At 38.8% G+C, this 19,614-nt stretch overlaps 1 protein-coding gene and 1 pseudogene across 29 annotated transcripts in view; both read left to right on the plus strand.

The window, feature by feature from the left end:
• MLLT10 (MLLT10 histone lysine methyltransferase DOT1L cofactor) overlaps nt 1–19,614 on the plus strand; it is a 236,449-nt gene that overhangs the window by 94,110 nt on the left and 122,725 nt on the right. For all 28 annotated transcript variants that reach the window (XM_082742092.1, XM_082742114.1, XM_082742116.1 and 25 more), the window contains one exon: nt 18,815–18,918. In XM_082742092.1, the coding sequence (XP_082598218.1) occupies nt 18,815–18,918 (104 nt within the window). The remainder of the gene's footprint in view (nt 1–18,814; nt 18,919–19,614) is intronic.
• On the plus strand, nt 12,556–14,484 carry LOC309870064 (NADH dehydrogenase [ubiquinone] 1 alpha subcomplex subunit 5 pseudogene; annotated as a pseudogene). The gene has a single exon. The product of its transcript is annotated as an NADH dehydrogenase [ubiquinone] 1 alpha subcomplex subunit 5 pseudogene (transcript).

Here is a 19,614-nt window from a genome sequence, read left to right on the forward strand (position 1 = left end):
CTCTGCTCAGCGGGGAGCCTGTTTCCTCCTCTCTCTCTGCCTGCCTCTCTGCCTACTTGTGATCTCTGTCTGTCAAATAAATAAATAAAATCTTTAAAAAAAAAAAAAGAAACTGCTAGCCCAATATCCCTTCAATTTTTTTTTCAAAAGGAATGGTAGTGGGATAACTATTAAGAGAAGTGTTGTTTTGTTTTGCTTTTTGAAGATTTTATTCACTTATTTGAGAAAGAGAGATGCAGAGAGAGTGACAGAGAGCATGAGCTGAGAGGAGAGGGAGAAGCTGAGCATAGAGCCCAGATCCAGGACTCGATCGCAGATTGTTGGGGTCATGACCTGAGCCGGAGTTAGACTCTTAACTGACTGAACCACTCAGGCCCTCCAAGAAGTGTTGATCAATATATTTAGCATCTGAGTGGAAAAGTTTGAAAGTACTACATATTCTCTCTGATTTTGGGGTTCCTCATTAGTGCCATTTAAAAAGCTAGGTTTCAGATAGTGGAGCTGAACATTTCATGTATGCATTCATCTGGCCAGATGTATGGCGTGCTCTGTTCTATATCAGACACTACTGGAAGCATGAGGAATACATAAAGCTCCTACTGATCGTTAGGTAGTATGATATGTGCAAGAATTCTAGAATACAGAGAATGTTTACTTAATATGGTGTAACAGGGCTGAAGAGTAGCAAGAAGCAGGGTATCTTAGACTAGATTGTAGCTTCTCTGAATTTTGAAGAGTGAGAAGGCTCCAGGTGCTGGCTGTGAGGAGAGGAAAGAAGAAGGAGCACATCAGTGGCTTTTACTTTTACAGGCTGAAGAAGCAAAAGCTTTGAAGGAGGAAATAGAGTGAGAGGGAGAGAGCGTGAGGCTAGTAGTGAGGGAGAAGGGCAGTATAGCCGAGTTTGAATGTGATATGCAGAATGCTGAGAGAGGTCGTCAAGGATCAGATTTTCAAAGGCCTCCTGTATCATGTTAAGGATTTTGAATTTTATTTCTGTTGAAAGGTTTTTATATTTATGTGGAAGGAGTGTGCTCAGGTCTCCCTTTTTTTCTTAAAGATTTATTCATTTGAGAGAGAGTGTGGGGTGGCGAGGGAGGGGGCAGAGGGAGAGTATCCTTAGGCAGACTCCCTGCTGAGAGCAGAGCTGGATCTCTCATCCACTCGATCATCACCTGAACCAAGATCAAGAGTTGATCTGCGGGGGGGGGGGGGCGCTGGGTGGCTCAGTGTGTTAAGCCTCTGCCTTCAGCTCAGGTCATGATCTCAGGGTGCTAGGATGGAGCCCTCGTATTGGGCTCTCTGCTCAGCGGGGAGCCTGCTTCCCCCTGTCTCTCTTCCTGCTGCTCTGCCTGCTTGTGATCTCTTTTCTCTGTCAAATAAATAAATAAAATCTTTAAAAAAAAAAAAAGAGTTGATCTACCAACTCCATAGGTCTGCCATTCTAAAGGATAATTAGAGGAGGATTGGGAGAGGGAAGATGGACAAGAGTAGTTACTTAAACACTGTTTAGGGTTTTGCAGTGTTCCAGAGATGATAATGAGGGTCCGAAATAGAGTAGTATTAGGAATAAAGGAACACATATTTAGTAATAAAAGAGTTTCGATTGACCAGGTATGGTGATTAGTGTGACACACAAGATGAGGAAGAAAAATGAGAATCACTTTTCAGCCTCAAGAAGGTAAGTACTGGGCACATCATCATCACCTGAGATAGAGTATATGTAGAGTCATCAAGTTAATTGACTGATTTCTTAGAACAAAGACATTAAGCTTTAAATTCTTGGCATATGTTGATGGGACTTACTACCTTGTTTGTAATACAGATCTTGTGTCTGCAAGTTGTTGCCAGCATGTATTAGCAATATGATGATAAGACCCCAAGATAAAATTCACATTTCCGCTGAAGCATTGAATGTTTGCTTTTGTATATGTCTAATATATGTTTGTTTTGCTTGGCACTTTATCCTAGTTACTGAGATGAACACTTAGATTCCTTTTTTTTTCTAGACAGTTGAATCATTTGGAAAAGGAAAACGGTCTTGCAACTTTTTTTTTTAATTTTTAATTTTTATTAACCTATAATGTATTATTAGCCCCAGGGGTACAGGTCTGTGGATCTCCAGGTTTACACACTTCACAGCACTCACCATAGCACATACCCTCCCACATACCTTCCCCAATGTCCACAACCCAACCACCCTCTCCCTCCTCCACTCCCCTCGGCAACCCTCAGTTTGTTTTGTGAGATTAAGAGTCTCTTATGGTTTGTCTCCCTCCTGATCCCATCTTGTTTTATTTTTCCTTCCCTACCCCCCAGCCTCCCCACTTTCCTCTCAACTTCCTCATATTAGGGAGATCATGTGATAATTGTCTTTCTCTGATTGACTTATTTTGCTCAACATATATACCCTCTAGTTCCTGCCATGTCATTGCAAATGGCAAGATTTCAGTTCTTTCTATGGCTGCATATTATTCCATTGTGTGTGTGTGTGTGTGTGTGTGTGACACACCATATCTTCTTTATCCATTCATCTTTTTTTTCTATAGAAAAATCTTTTGCCCTTTTTTGTACCTCAGCTGATTCTCACTTTCCTTTTTTTTTTTTTAATGATTTTATTTATTTTATTTGACAGACCGAGATTACAAGTAGGCAGAGAGGCAGGCAGAGAGAGAGAGGAGGAAGCAGCTTCCCCGCTGAGCAGAGAGCCCGATGCGGGGCTCAATCCCAGGGCCCTGGGATCATGACCTGAGCCGAAGGCAGAGGCTTAACCCACTGAGCCATCCAGGCGCCCCTGATTCTCACTTTCTTTGTTCAGCTTTTCTCTGTTGTGTTAGCATCCCTCCTCTACCTGCCAGTACATACGTGTATACATACTCTGTTTTGTTTGGCATTGTTTCTCTTTTTCTAGGGAATAGTAAATTATTTTTCTTTATATTTGTTTTCTGTATATTTTGTGCTTCTGTGTTCAGCTTTTCTTCTAATTGCCTTCTGTCAACTCTAAGACTCAGAGGCAGTTTTATTAAATAGGGTTTACTGAGGAATGTGGAAGAATGTTAGTATAATTTCTTTTATGTTACTTCTTTTTTCCTCTTACTTTTAAAGGCAGCAGTCCAGTCTAAACTGGAAATGCCAATACACAATAGTTAACTTTAAGTTGTTTATGGGAGCAAACTTAATCTCACTAACATACATATTGCCAATTATCAGTTTTTTCATGTTTGTTTGATGTCTTGGGCACTCCCTAGATGATAGATGTTAATATGTTATAATTAAGAGTTAAGATTTTATTAGAATCTGTACTTAAAGGGAGAATACCAGGCAATATTTTAAGACAAGGCAAGTCATACTTGACAAATTTGGTTTATCCATGGAGAAAATACTATAATGGGGTTAGAGTTAAGCCCAAAGACTTTATCCTAGTCAGAAATTAAATTACTGAAACTAGCTAAAGTACAAATAGGGTTGGCTGAAAGGCAGCAATAGGCAGTTTAACCACATACATGGGGAGTTGGACCTGAAACTAGAAAGTCACAGTATTGTGGGTTCTACAGTCTTTTTTCTCTCTATGGTCTCTTCTTATTTTCACATAATTTGTAATTCTGCTTCTCAATTTATCTGAGTTCTCTGTAAGTAACTTGACTCAGTGTCCAAGATCTAAATTTTTAACAGATCAAGTCTGGTCTAGGTACCTGGGCTTCAAAGCCATTTTCACCTAGCAAAGCATGGGTACCTAGTTACCATTGCACTATTAGAAATTGAGCGTAGATATGGACAATCATACAGAAGAGGTAGGAGTTATTTAGGTGCTCTTCCTTACCTTCTGTCTTATAAATGTCCATTTAAACTACGTAAAAGCCTATAAACTGTTCCTGATGTAGATATGCCAAATTGTATATGGTAATTCCTTAGTTTTTATAAAATAGTATAGTGTTCTGCATAAACTTTTTGAGAATTTCTGTCTTTTTAAAAAATAATTCACAAAGGAGTTTTTGGCCAGCTTTTAAAAGAAGTGATTTAAGGGGTGCCTGGGTGGCTTAGTGCCTTGAGCATCTAACTCTTGATTTTGACCCAAGTCATGAGATCAAGCTCTGTATCTGGTTCCGCATTCAGCAGGAAGTCTTCTTGAGAGTCTCTTCCTCTGGGCCCCCCTTCCCTATCTGTCTAGTGCCCATACACTCTCTCTCTCTGAAGTGAATAAATAAGTCTTAAAAAAAAAAAGTGATTTAAGGTTAGTTGATGACTTTTTATAAAAGACAGAGCCAGGGATTGATTGTATATTGGGACTTTCTTTTTATATAAAACTGATGTGTTGAATTAGGGCTAAACTCTTGGTATATGTTATTACAGTATGGAGTCATGATGAATAAAAGTGAGTAAGCTGGTCTGTTTGAGTTGTTTGATTTTAAAGCAATAAGTCTTAGCAAAGTGTATAAGGTGTCCTGGAAGAGAGTATACTTGGAAGGCATGTCACATTTTTCCAGACTAGTGTTTCTTTACTTTTTTGGCATCTTCAAGATTCTGATAAAAACCTAAGGATTCTTTCTACAGAATAATATACACCTGAAACATAACACAGTATTTTACATATACTTTCTGGAAGATTATAAGAATACTCCTTGATACATTCTCAATGAGAATTACCGAATTTTAGATTACATCAGATAATAAATATTTTAATACTTGATGTATTTAAAAATAATACACTTAATTATCATTTAAAAAAAGATTTATTCATTTTAGAGAGAGAGAGTATGCTCATAATCGGGGAGGAATGAGGTGGGGAGAGAGAATCTCAAGCAGAGTGGAGCACAGAGCATGGAGCCTGTTGTGCAGTTCTGTCCTGAAAATGATACATTTTAAATTTAATGTATAAACATTTTTAATATTTGGCATTTTAAAAATCTGCAAGTAGGAGTTATAATAATGACTCTTTATTCCTGGCTCTTTACTTTGGATGACTCTAACTCTAATGTTTATGTCATTATTATTGCCATATTACTGAGGTATTTTTCTTTTATAAATTAAAGCATGACAGGAATCTTGCTTCACTATGTCCTTTATTCTGTGTTTTGGATTATTTCTTTTGGCTAGAACTGTAGAGTTAGAATTATTGTGTTATAGACTATACTGTTTCTAAAGTTCTGATAAGATTGCCTAATTGCTTTCCAAATTTATATAGCTAATAATTTATGAAAATGCCATTTTTACCACACCATTGTCTATATTGGTTTTTAATCATTTTTTTGAAAGATTTATTCATTTATTTGACAGAGAGAGAGAGAGAGAGAGAGCACGTGCATGCGGGGGTGGGGGACAGAGGGAGAGAATCTTCAAGCGGATTGTGAACTGAATGCGGAGCCTGAGGTGGGGCTCAGTCCCACGACTTAAGAGATCATGACCTGAGCTGAAACCAAGAGTCAGTGGCTCAACCAGCTGAACCACCCAGGCACCCAGGTTTTTATCAGTTTTAATATTTGTTAATTTGATAATTAAAAATGATGTCCAGTTATTTTAATTTTTGTTTTATTAGTTGTCAGGTCATCAGAATAATCTTTTTGTGTCTTTTAAAAAATTTTTTTTGTTTATTTTTAAAAATTATTAACATATAATGTATTTGTTTCAGTGGTATAGGTCTGTGATTGATCAGTCTTACACAACACAGAGCCATTATGACAGCACATACCTCCCCAGTGTCCATAACCCAGCCATCCCATTCCCCCCACATCCCTCCACTCTAGCAACCCTCATTTTGTTTCCTGAGATTGAGAGTGTCTTACGGTTTGTCTCCCTTTCTGGTTTTGTCTTGTTTATCTTTTCATCTCTTCCCCTATGATTCTCTGCCCTGTTTCTCAAATTCCACATATCAGTGAGATCATATGATAATTGTCTTTCTCTGATTGACTTATTTTGCTTAGCACAATACTCTCTAGTTCTATCCATGTCTTTGCAAATGGCAAGCTCTCATTTTTTGATGGATGCATAATATTCCATCGTGTGTGTGTGTGTGTGTGTGTGTGTGTGTACATACATACATATACCACATCTTCTTTATCCATTCATCTGTTGATGGATATTTAAGCTCTTTCTATAGTTTAGCTATTGTGGACATTGCTGCTATAAATACTGGGGTGTGTGTGCCCTTTTGGATCACTACATTTGCATTTTTGGGGTAAATACCCAGTAGCACAGTTGCTGGGCTATAGGGTAACTCTATTTTCAGCTTTGCGAGGAACCTTCATACTGTTTCCAGAGTGGCTGCACCAGCCAACAGTGTAGGAGGGTTCCCCTTTCTCCTCATCCTTGCCAACATCTGTCGTTTCCTGACCTGTTAATTTTAGCCATTCTGACAAGTGTGAGGTGGTATCTCATTGTGCTTTTGATATGTATTTCCCTGATGCCCAGTGATGTTGAGCAGTTTTTCATGTGTCTGTTGGCCAGGTGGATGTCTTCTTTGCAAAAATGTCTGTTCAGGTCTTCTGCCCTTTTCTTGATTGGATTATTTGTTCCTTGGGTATTGAGTTTGATGAGTTGGGTGTAGATTTTGGATATTTTATCTGCTATGTCTTTTATCTGATATGTCCTTTATCTGATATGTCCTTTGCAAATAATCTTCCGTTCTGTGGGTTATCTTTTGGTTTTGTTAACTGTTTCCTTTGTTTTGCAAAAGCTTTTTATTTGATGAAGTCCCAATAGTTCCTTTTTTTTTTTCCCAAAGATTTTTATTTATTTATTTGACAGAGAGAGAGAGCAAGGGAGCACAACTAGGCAGAGCGGCAAGCAGAGAGAGAGGAAGAAGGAGGCCCTCCACTGTGCAGAGAGCCTGATGTGGGACTCGATCCCAGGACCCTGGGATCATGACCTGAGCCAGAGGGAGCCGCTTAACTGACTGAGCCACCCAGGCGCCCCCCAGTAGTTCATTTTTGCCTTTGCTTCCCTTGCTTTGGCAATGTGTCCAGGAAGAAGCTGCTGTGGCTGAGATGGAAGAGGTTGCTGCCAGTGTTCTCCTTCTCTTTTAAACTGTTAGGTTTTCTAAAAGTTAAGAACTCTTAAAATAAAGTTCTGTTTGAATATACCGCAGGGACTTTTTCAGTTTGTCTTTTCGTATTGGTGACATAAGAAAATATTTATAAACACACAGACTTCACAGTTTTTTGGGGGTGTGTGGCAAGATACAGGGTGATTTAAAAATTGAGTCTTTGAAAAGTAAATAGGTTATATAGGATTACAGTTGCTCTTTGAATAGTATAGGTATGAACCATGTGGGGTCCACTTACATGCAGATATTTTCTGCTAACTACCGTACAGTACCTAAATGTATTTTCTTTGATGATTTTTTTTGTTTTTTTAGATTTTATGTATTTATTTGACAGAGAGAAATCACAAGTAGATGGAGAGGCAGGTAGAGAGAGAGAGGGAAGCAGGCTCCCCGCTGAGCAGAGAGCCCGATGTGGGACTTGATCCCAGGACCCTGAGATCATGACCTGAGCCGAAGGCAGCGGCTTAACCCACTGAGCCACCCAGGCGCCCCTTTGATGATATTTTTTAATAACATTTTTTCATCTAGTTTATAGTATATAATACATATGCAAAATATGTGTTAAGGCCTCTGGTAAACAGTAGGCTGTTAGTTAAGTTTTTGGGGAGTCAAAAGTTATACCTGGCTTTTATTTTTTTAAAAAGTTATTTATTTATTTGAGAGAGAGAGTGCACGGGTGCCCTTGTACATGAGACCATATGCTCATGAATGGGGGAGGGGCAGAGGTAGAAGGAGACACGCAGACTCCCCCTCTGAGCAGGGATCCTGATGCAGGCCTCGAACTTATGACACTGAGATCATGACCTGAGCCTACATCAAGAGTCAGCCACTCAGGGGCAACTGGGTGGCTCAGTGGGTTAAAGCCTCTGCCTTTGGCTCAGGTCGTGATCTCAGGGTCCTGGGATCCAGCCTCGCATTCAACTCTCTGCTCAGCAGGGAGCCTGCTGCTTCCTCTCTCTCTCTGCCTCCCTCGCTGTGTACTTGTGATCTGCCTGTCAAATAAATAAATAAATAAAATCTTTAAAAAAAAAAAAAGAGTCAACCACTCAGCTGAGCCACGGGGGATGGAGACTTCTAACCTGCATGTTCAGGGGGCAGCTGTTTATAGTATGCACCAAATTATAGTATTGCTCTTATTTTTCTGTACTTGTAATGCAAAGATCATTTTTTTCTCAAGATTTTCACAAGCAGGCAGAGGGAGAGAGTGATGTGGACTCCCCATTGAATGGGGAGCCTGTCGTGGGGCTTGATCCCAGGACTCCAGGATCATGATCTGAGCTGAAGGCAGCTGCTTAACTGACTAAGCCACCCAGGCATGCCAAGATCATTCTTATGTATACACAGAGCTCTGTACATATGCACAGAGCAGTTGCATAGTACTAAGGAAGTTATACATCACAGTCACAAAATCTTTCAGCAAGTTTCAGAAAATTAACAGAGTGATAGCTATTAGCCTTATTCTGGCTCTTTCTTCACAGGTGGCTAAAATCTGTTATTTTCTGCATGCTGTAAGTGAGACATCTAAGGCAAAATGATACAACTTCTCTTGCGGTATTCCAAGTCACATGGAAAATGAAAATGACTTTGTTCATTGTCAGATACTATCTTTTAAGAGGGAAAGTCCATTTGCCATAATGGCTATATCTGTAGCACTTTTAGTGTAAAAGCCGTAATGTTGAAATTAAACATGTAAGGATTGTAAGAAGTGAATGTCTTCTGTGCAAGAGTACACACATGGTCCATTCTTTTTTGTGTGTGTGTGAAGAAAATAGAAGTTGAATTGCATATCTGGATATGTTGACAGAATGGTCTTTTCCACTGCTATGGGAAGACTCTGACAACAAACTATAGAGGTTAGGTCTCTGCCTTCATCGATCCAGTAGCATGGAGCTTTCTTTTGGTTATCTTCCATGCTACTGGTTTAGGCATTCTGTTCTGTGAAAAAAATATTTTTCTTAGGCCAAATTATACTGAATGCAAGTCAATTTATTAACTTCTTGAAAGGAAATGGCAAGGTTACAGATAAAACATGCAGGTTCAGAGATAGGGTATGGAAATTGGGAGGTTATATAGGCTGGGAAACAGAGGACGTTAGTATTTTAAAAGAGAAACTTTTAAGTTTTATTTTACAAGGTCGTATAAATATGTCTGTATTTGTAATTACAAGGAGTAATAAGATGATCAGAGGTGCCAGGTATGAGAAAAAGTGATAAGGATACATTTTGGGTTTGAAATTGGAATAATGAGATTTCATCACCCAACTAATGTTCAGCAGCACCAGGTAATAGAAAATCATGAAATTGTTTCAAGTAGAAGTAAAGCTGCTAGCAATAATTTCTAATTTTGATCAGGTCACTATTACTGATAGGGATTTTTCTCAAGGTACAAAGTTGTAGAATGGAGTTTGCTATTTTTAAAATCCATTATGGTCTAATTTTTCTCTTTGAAAGTTCAAAGCATTGGCCTGCTCTGAAACAGTGATCACCCAAATTCCTAGTTAATACAGCATGTGACTTTTTTTTTTTTTTTTTTTTAAGGGCATAAGACAGGTACTTTTGTATCTACCATCTCTTTTCTACAAGGTTGAGGTAACAAAGGAATGCATCGTAGCTGCAAAAAAATCGGGTTTGAAGTAGGCTCCTGGATTTGTGTGCTCTATGACAGTGGGGGCATATAATATAGATCTTTATAAGAGTATAGAAATAACTTTGATGCTTCCTTTACAAATTAGTTTTACCTTTTTGAAGGTGTTGAATACTTTGTGTCACCTCATTTCTGTTGGGTTTTCTTCATGAACATTCACTTGGGAGTTTTACCTTTCTTCAAGCTCTTGATTGATCTCTTTTGTACCTGGTATAAAGAGCAGTTTTAGGGTTTATTTATAATTGTATTGATCAAATGTTTTCTAATTTTTTTTACTTATGCTTTTGTGAAGTTTTCATTTTTATGCTACATACTGTAAGAATATAAGTTTTTGTTTTAGAAATTATCAGAAGTAAACAATAGTATAATGAAACTACTTTCCATTGCAATTCTTCACCCAACTCTAAAACATTACCAACTCATAGCCAGTTTTTCTTACAACCTCTTTATTGGTTTCCTAGGGCTGCCATAAGAAAGTACAACAAACTGAGTGGCTTAAAACAATAGAAATTTATTCTCTCATGGTTATGGAAGCTGAAAGTCTGGAATTTACGTATTGGCATTGGTTCCTTCTGAGAACTGTGTGAGAGAATCTGTTCAAGACCTCTCTCCCAGCTTCTCGAGGTGGATAGCAGTTCTTGGCATTCCTTCACTTACGGATTTATCACCCCAGTCTCTGCTTTTTCACCCCAGTGTTAGTCCTTTGCTTCTGTATCCTCAAGCGACCATCTTCTTCTTATAAGGACCAGTCATGTTGAATGTTAGGGGCCTGCCCTACCCCGATGTGACCTCATCTTAACTAATTACATCTGCAGTGACCCTGTTCCCAAGTAAGACCACATTCTGACTTATTGGGGGCTATTAGGTCTCTTATACCTTTCTTGGGGGACATAATCCAGCATATAGTAATGTTACCCTCCCTTCATGTTCTTAGCACATGCAAAATACTTTCATTTCATCCTACCATCTCCCAAAGTCTTTTTTTTAAAGATTTATATTTGTTTATTTATTTATTTATTAGAGAGAGAGATCACAAGTAGGTGGAGAGACAGGCAGAGAGAGGGGGAAGCAGGCTCCCTGCTGAGCAGAGAGCCCGATCCAGGGCTCGATTCTAGGACCCTGAGATCATGACCTGAGCCGAAGGCTTAACCCACTGAGCTACCCAGGCACCCCACCATCTCCCAAAGTCTAAATTCATTCTAGTATCAGTGTCTGACTCCATATTGCTGCTTTTTTTCTTGCTACTGTGACCGAAACTTAGAAACTTTTGCTTAGCCCTGCATGTAGGCATGTTACAGCTAAAATTTGCAAAAACTGCTTTTTCCTTGAAATATACCTCACCCAAGGAGATAAGGAAGTATATACAGAAATAACTAGGCTATGTTTAAGGTTTATAGGAACAATATTACCAGACTTCTATACACAAAGTTCAGCTGACCAAGAACAAAGAAATTACTTGACCTACCCTGAATGTGTACAGACATCAGTCACCTTTTGACTCCCAACTTCCCCTCATTTCTTTACCCCGTCCCCGCTTCCTAACATAAAAGCTTGAATCTCATGCTTGAGGAGATGGTTCTTTGGGACATAGTCCTCCATCTCTTTGGCCGGCTTCCAGAATAAAATCTCTTTCCTACCAAATATCAGCCTCTTGACTTACTGGCCTGTTGTACAGTGAACAGAACAAACTTAGGACTTGTAGGGGGAAAAAAAGTGCTGTAAAGTAAAGAGCATGGAGAAAAATCAGCCTCTGTGGGGGCTGAACACAAACACTGTGGAAGCAAAATACCTAATACTCCAGCCCTCAACCCAAATATAAGGAAGACTAAGGGGCAAGCTACCCCAGTGGGCTTAAAGGACAGACCAGATGTGTCCTATTGAATTACAAACCTGCTTTACTTCAGTAAATCCCTTTTTCCTTCCAGCTTCTCCCTTTAAAATGGGACTGTCTATACTATACCTAGCCCACCCCTGTATCTTGGAAGCAGGTAACTTTTCCTTATTTCACAGGGTCACAAATTAAAATGAATTTTGTCTCAGGATCAACCATACCCAGAGTTTCACCCTCACTTGATTTAGATGATTCAGAAGATGAGATGTGGAACTTTTGAGATTACAATATTTATTTATTTATTAAAGATTTTCATTTATTTATTAGACAGAGAAAGAGAGAGAGAGAGAGGGAGAGAGATCACAAGTAGGCAGAGAGGCAGGCAGAGAGAGAGGGGAAAGCAGCCCCCCCCCCCCCCCGCAGAGAGCCCAGTGCGGGGCTTGAACCCAGGACCCCGAGATCATGACCTGAGCTGAAGGCAGAGGCTTAACCCCCTGAGTCTCCCAGGGCGCCCTGAGATTATAATATTCAGATAAAATTATGAATTTAAGAGGTGATGCTTTGTCAGACATGCTTAGTTTCTTCCTGGTACACTTCTGCTTTTCCCTTAGTGTTCGATTGCTTTTGTTTGATGTTTTGGGCTTGCGATTTCTCTGTTGTTTTGGTCCAGCTTCAGTCTTTGTTAGGTCCTGTATATCTGGGCCTCAGGGTTTCAGCATTCCTTCCTCTTCCCCAGGGCAGGCCTACATTTGTGTCTTGGAAAGACTTGTGAGCAAGAGGGAGGGCTTCTTGCCTCTCCCCCAGCACTAGGAAAACGTCTAATAGCATTTTTTAAAAAAAATATTTTATTTATTTATTTGACAGAGAGAAATCACAAGTAGATGGAGAGGCAGGCAGAGAGAGAGAGAGGGAAGCAGGCTCCCCGCTGAGCAGAGAGCCCGATGCGGGACTCGATCCCAGGCTCTTGAGACCATGACCTGAGCTGAAGGCAGTGGCCTAACCCACTGAGCTACCCTAACCCAATGCCCTCTAATAGCATTGTTAACAGGGGTAGGAATTTAGGGTTGGGAATTTTTCCTGTCCCTTGCTTAAAGTTTAAGGATAAAGATTCTTTCCTGTGTCGTCTTAAGCATGGTGGGTCTTTCCCCATGCCTTGGATATGACAGGGTTTGCTTCCAGATCCCCAAATGCTTAAGGCTTTTGAAAGGAGTGTTTGGGTAGGAGGTGGGATTTCATATCTTACCATCAGTAGTACCTGATTTGGTTCATCATGCCTGCACCATCAAGGGAGATTATTTCTGAGGATTTTGTCTCCTAGCTGTCAGTCCTCCCTGTGAGCCTCTTTAAAAAGTTCATGGAGTAGAGCCTGTGAATGGGTAAGAACTCTGCCAGTGGTTCCAGTGGTTCTACACTGTCATACTAGCCCACAATCAGCCTTTAGCAGTGTGTTAAAATTTTAGCTAATTTCAGCTTTATCTGCACATCTTTATCCTTGCTATATCATTGGTGGATATTCGGAACATCTTATAGTTCTTAGGGATTTCAGCTAAGAAATCTTTCAGCTTTCTTAGATGGGATTGGAATTTGGCCCTTAAATCCTTTTTATACGAGCCCTGTTTCTTTAACTTAAAAATTAGGTTAAGAGGGCTTTATGTCCCCGCCTGTCGACACTGTCATGGTGGGTTTGCTGAAGAAGACCAGCAGCCTTGTGGAATTGGCTGTGAAATCCACATGAGAGGCTAAGAATATTGTACACTAAGATTCTTGCTGTTCTTGAGCAAATTCCCAAAAATGCAGATGTAATAAGTATACAGAATAGATTGCAAATGAGAAGTTGAGTATGGTTGAAGTGGAATCAGATGTTAAGAAATTAGAAGATCAGGGATGCCTGGGTGGCTCAGTTGGTTAAGCAGCTGCCTTTAGCTCAGGTCATGATCCCAGCGTCCTGGGATCAAGTCCCACATCAGGCTCCTTGCTCAGCAGGGAGTCTGCTTCTCCCTCTGCCTCTGCCTGCCATTCTGTCTGCCTGTGCTTGCTCTCTCCCCCACCCTCTGATAAATAAATAAAATCTGCAAAAAAATAAAAAATAAAAAATAAAAAAAATAAAAAAATAAAAAGAAATTAGAAGATCAGCTTCAGGGTGCCCTGCTGCAAGAGGTGATTCTTTAGGCTGAAAATGAACTAAGTCTGGCAAGAAAAATAATATAATGGAAATCATGAAAGCCTTTAGTAGAATAGCCTCTGGCCAGCCAATGGAAATGGCCAGTATAATCATCATTAAATGAGTAGTGTATTGATGAAAAACTGATGTAATTATATCTTCTATAGTAAAAAAAAAAAAATTAGGTTAAAATACAACTTTTATTTTCCCTAAGTGAAAACTCTGGCCAGGAATTTGGCTTGAGTATGGCTTTATTCACATACTTGATTGACATTTTATTAAAACTATATCTAGTTTTGTTGTTTGGGAGCATTTTCTCAATAATCCTCAGTTATTTTACAACTTTTTCTCCTTGATCTAGTAGCTAATATTTAAAAATTACCAAATTACTTATTTCTACTTTGATTTGATGTGTCTTGGAGCTCTCTTGTTTCCTGTTTCTCTCTTTCAGTATATATGTATGTATACACACTGTTGTAGTTGTTTTATCTTCCTGATGGATTGATTTTTTTTATTTTTATTTTTTAAAAAGATTTTTATTTAGTTATTTGACAGACAGAGATCACAAGTAGGCAGGCAGAGAGAGGAAGGGAAGCTCCCTGCTGAGCAGAGAGCCCGATGCGGGCCGGATCCCAGGATCCTGAGATCATGACCTGAGCGGAAGGCAGAGGTTTTAACCCATTGAGCCACCCAAGCGCTCCGGATTGACCTTTTTTTAATTAAAAAATATTCCTCTTTATCTTTAGTAATCTTTTTGTTTTGTTCTGTTTTGTTTTGGGAGAGACAGCATGAGTGGGGGGTAGGGAGGGGCAGAAGGATAGGGAGAGAGAGACTCTTAAGCAGCAGACTGTATGTCCAATGCTGAGCCTGAGGTAGGGCATGATCTCATTATCCTGAGATCACAACCTCAGCCAAAATCAAGAGTTGGATGCTTAATTGACTGTGCCACTCAGGTGCCTTTCTTTAATTATGTGTTGTTTCAAGAGTCTATTTTTTTAATCTGATAGAATGATAACCACTCTATGCCATCTTATGGTTGCCCTTTGCATGGTATTTCTTTTTATATTTTTAAGTTATTTGTACTTCCATAATTAAAAAGAAATTTATTTATTTTAGAGAGAAAGCACGAGTAGAGGGGCAGAGAGAGAAAGAATCTCAAGCTGACTCCACAATGAGCATAAAGCCCGATGTGGGGCTTGATCTTATGACCCTAAGATCAGAGCCGGAGCCAAAAACAAGAGTCAGGCACTTCACTGACTGCCACCAGGCTCCCCCTTATTTGTACTTTAATTTGTACTTTCAGATCTCAAGCATGCCTTCTGTAGACAGTAAATGGAACTTTTTTTTAAAAGTCTACTTTATTAATCTCTTCCTTTTGCTTGTAATCACATTAAATGCTATTATTAATATGGTTGGATTTATGCCTGCTATTTTATTTTTTAAAATTTTTATTTTATTTGAGAGAGAGAGTATGAGCAGGGAGAGGGGCAGGGGGACAAGCAGACTCCCCACTGAATGCGGAGCACATGGGGCTTGTTCTCACAATCCTGAGATTATAACCTGAGTCGAAACCAAGAGTTGGATGTTTAACGGACCCTGACACCCAGGCACCCCTTGTGTTGCTTTCAAGACTTTGTTTTGTTTTTTTGTTTTTGGCTTTGATCATTTTGAGGGTGACTCTCTCAGTATTTATAAAGCTTTTTAGATACAGATTTTCATCAAATTTGGGAAGTTTTCAGCCATTATTTCTTTTAGATACAGCTTCTGTCCTTTTTTTTTCCCTTCCTAGTTTTGTCATTATATATATATATATATATATATATATATATATATATATATATATATGTGTCCAATATATATTTGGAGACTCTACTATAGGTAGTGTAATCTAAAGATGACTCTTCTTTGTACTGTATAATCTTTATTGATGTATTTTTTTAACTGTATTTTTTTATTTTTTTAGAGGAGGGTGGTGTAGAGAGAGGGAGAGAAAGAGTCTTAAGCAGGCTGCATGTGCAGCACAGAGACTGAGGCAGGGCTTGATCTCACATCCTTGAGCTCATGACCTGAGCAGAAATCAAGAGTTGTACCTCAACTCACTGAGCCTCCCAGGTGCCCCTAAAGTTTATTTATTTTTTAAGTAATCTCTGTACCCAGTGTGGGGCTCAAATTCATGATCCTAAGATCAAGAGTCATATGCTCTCCCAACCGAGCCAGTTTATTGATCTATTTTTAAGTTTCTTAATTTTTTTTCTACTGGCAATTCAAATCTACTATTGAGCCCCTCTAGGGAATTTTGAACTCTAAAATTTACATTTCATTGAAGTCTTTGTCTTTCAAGTCCAACATCTGGACCCCTCTTCAAAGGCAATTTCTAATGTCTCTCTTTTTTTTTTCTTGTGTATAGGTCATACTGCCCTGTTTCTTTGCATGTCTTACAATTTTTTCTTGAAACAACTTTTTAGATAATATAGCCACTCTGGAGAAGGGTCATTCCTTTTCCTTGTGGGTCTTGTTCTTTGGTCACTTACTCATTTAATGATTTGGCTGGGCTAATTTGCTCATGTCTGTTTTCCCAAGAATGTATAGTTTGAGGTGGTGTTGCTCAAATACGTACCTTAAAAACAAAACAGACCTGATTTTCAGGGCTGTCCGTAGGTCAGCATAAACCACTTTATTAGTCAAAGATTATGCTTAAGCCCCATTAGCTAGATAGATTCTCACCCTTTGCCATTTAATATGTGTGATTTAGAGATTATTTTCTAAGTAGATCTGAGTTTCTTTCTCCACTTGTTCCTGATGCACACAGTCTTTCAGACCATCATGTATGAGTATGATTTTATTTTCAGACTGGTAGCCCTTTGAACCTTATTGGCTGTGGATTTGTGTGTGGCTTTGGGAATGCTTTTAAGTCCGCCCCAAGTCCCACTTGGATTTTTCCCAGTTAGGTGCAACCTATTTGTATGTGTACATAGCCTTCTGGAATCCCCAAGGATGAATGTGAACCTGGGAGAGCCCTTATTTGTTGTCTTCTTCTCATTGTCTCTGTTAATCGTCAGGTTGGTTTTGCTTGTTTCTGCTGGAAACATTCATACGTGTATGTTTCTTCTAGTATCTTGGAGCTACTAGTCCTGTCTTAGTTGCTTGTCAACACCTAATTCTGTTCCAAATAAAGTTTGTCACCTCAGGCAGAGCTGTTGAGGTCTTTCTGAGAACCTCTGGAACTGGGGATAGAGAAACACTCTGCTTCTCCTGAAGAGACACATGTACTTCAGGAGGGTGCTGGGAGGAGGGAAGGGTATACTATTTTAGCCCTTGGGTTTCTCAGATCATTTCTTCTACCATTGGGACTTCCATTCTATTAGCAAGCTGAGGTAGGGATGCTGTGGCCTCAGGATTCTTGGCCATTTGTTAGGATGGAATTCTACGAGTGAGAGCTAATAGCACTAAGTAGGTTGAGAGTCACTAGAGATTGGTTCTCCAAGGGTAAAAGTATAGCGTTAGGCTAAGAGCTCGGGGAGAGGGAGCCTTTTTAAACCACATCCATTCAGAGGGTAATTTCCATCACACGAAGCTGTATGTGTGGTGAGGTGTGATAGGAGCAGATTATAACTCAAGTTCCACAGACTCTCACTGTTCTTACTGAGATTTAGTAGATTCATTGAATAAAATTTCTACTGTTTGATGCATGTTTTTAGGATAATTTTTAGAGATTTTTTTTTTTTTCAATCCATGAAGTGGTTAATTCACTGGGGAGAGGATCCATGAGGGAGCTCTTCACTCTGCCATTCCAGAAGTCTAGAAGTCCTACTTCCCCTTTCTTTTTAATATCATCAAAATTTTTAGTTTTATTGAATGGTCAAATGGTGGTGTCTTTTCACTGCTTTGGAAGTTACTGAGAGATCCTTTAAAGACCCTTGCATATTTTCCCTAAATTTTGTTATATAAAATGTTATTGTTTCAGTCTCCTCTGCCTTTTCTTTTTTTAATATTCTTGATCATATGTGGTTTAAAAAATGTATGTTACATTCTTCCATTATAATTGTTTGGTACTTTTCTTTGTGTAATTTGAATGGGTAGGGATGCTCTTATTCAGTGTATCTGGGTTGGTTTTGTTGTAACTTGGGATTTTGCTTGTTAGAGATATAAAATAATTTTTGTAATTTAGTTCACTCTGAGTCCTTGTTTTTCAACAAAGGAGTTCTAATTAATTTACCTGACTTGATACAAGGCTTTTTTTTGAGAACTGTGTTCTTGTAAATATTGTTGAGTGGTATTTGGCACCACAGTGCATAGTGGGGGGAACCTCTCTAGGTTTAAAAATACATGTGGTCCTATTGAAATTGGCTGGATTATACCTCATTAGTGTGCAGAAAGAAGTTGGTTTCATTTTAGAAGTATATCACCTGATTTTATGTAGACCTTTATTTTTGTATACTCAACTTCTAGTCAGCTGATAATTTTATCATCTATTTTCACCTAGGAAAAGGACCAGATGTCAGTCAATGTTTCTGGGAGTGTTCATTGGCCAATTCCTACAGAGACATCTTTGACCTCCTTAGCTCAAGTGTCTTTCTCAAAAAAAAAAAAAAAAAAAAAAAGTCTTTCTCTAAGGTTCAGTATGTCAGGTTGGCAGGCTGAATGACAGCACATGTGGGATTCTTGTGAACAGTTGAAATGGCCTAAATTTTGTTGGGTTGCTTAGGACCATCCTTCATCTCTTAGGTCCCAACTCCCTCTGTTAACCTCTCTTAGGTATGCTTTCTTCCAGCAGAAACGAAAGACAAACCTCTTTTCACACTCTCGTTACAGAAATCATGTGAATATTGGTGAGGAAGTTTTAAGACCAAGGTGTTGTAGGCTGTGTCCTCAGTGCCTTTGAAGATTCTTCCTTTCATGTAGGGTGTTTGAGCCTGAGGAAGACTGAGCCTTTGTGAGACCCTACTGGGTCTCTCTCCATTTCCTTGTTTATGTTTTCATATGTGTAAAACTTAGATTACTGTCAGAAAAATGAATTCATATTTTGAAGTAAAGCAGATTAGATAGTAAACCCAATCTTGATTTCTGAAGATGATTGTAAAGTTCATATCTATAAAGCACTTTAAGGTATTTGCTTGATTTTGTTTATTTTCTCTATACTAAGACTTGTTACATTTGTGATGAACAAGGAAGAGAAAGCAAAGCAGCCACTGGTGCTTGCATGACCTGTAATAAACACGGATGTCGACAGGCTTTCCATGTGACATGGTAAGTATGTTTCTGTCATTGTGCAGAACTGAAATTCTTGTACTTTGTACAAGAGAATACCTTGTAATTTAAAGGTTTAGGTATCCAGATATTTACAGTAAATTCTATTGAGATAGTTTCTATGTTTAGATATAATAAAGATGATTCTAGTAATTGAATTTACCAGAGTTAATTTTGAATAGGCAGACTCTGGTTCTCATGTTTTATTTAGTTTCATTTTATTTTAAAGTATTGGTGTTGGTTACCTATTGTTAGGACTAAATGAGCTGATATAGGTAAACTTACTGTAATGCCTGAAATATTAATATTAAATATTTAGTGAATGACTGTGTTTTTTCATTTTGTGTTTAAGAGGGGAAAAGGCAGTCACCATCATATTCACAGTATATTAGTGGCTACTTCCTAAAAAGTTACTTAGATACTTTTCTTGGCATAAAATTTCAAGAGCAAAGGTAATCCTAAAATAAAATATTCAGCGTAATAGGCAACAGTTCAAAATTAGAGTCTGGGAATAATCCATGTACTTGTTACTTTTTTTTTTTTTTTTTTAAAGATTTTATTTATTTATTTGTCAGAGAGAGAGTGCGAGCCAAAGCGAGCACAGGCAGACAGAGTGGAAGGCAGAGTCAGAGGGAGAAGCAGGCTCCCTGCGGAGCAAGGAGCCCGATGTGGGACTCGATCCCAGGACGCTGGGAT

The sequence above is a fragment of the Mustela nivalis genome, assembly GCF_964662115.1.
Source record: "Mustela nivalis genome assembly, chromosome: 7".
In the NCBI taxonomy this organism is placed as follows: domain Eukaryota; kingdom Metazoa; phylum Chordata; class Mammalia; order Carnivora; family Mustelidae; genus Mustela; species Mustela nivalis.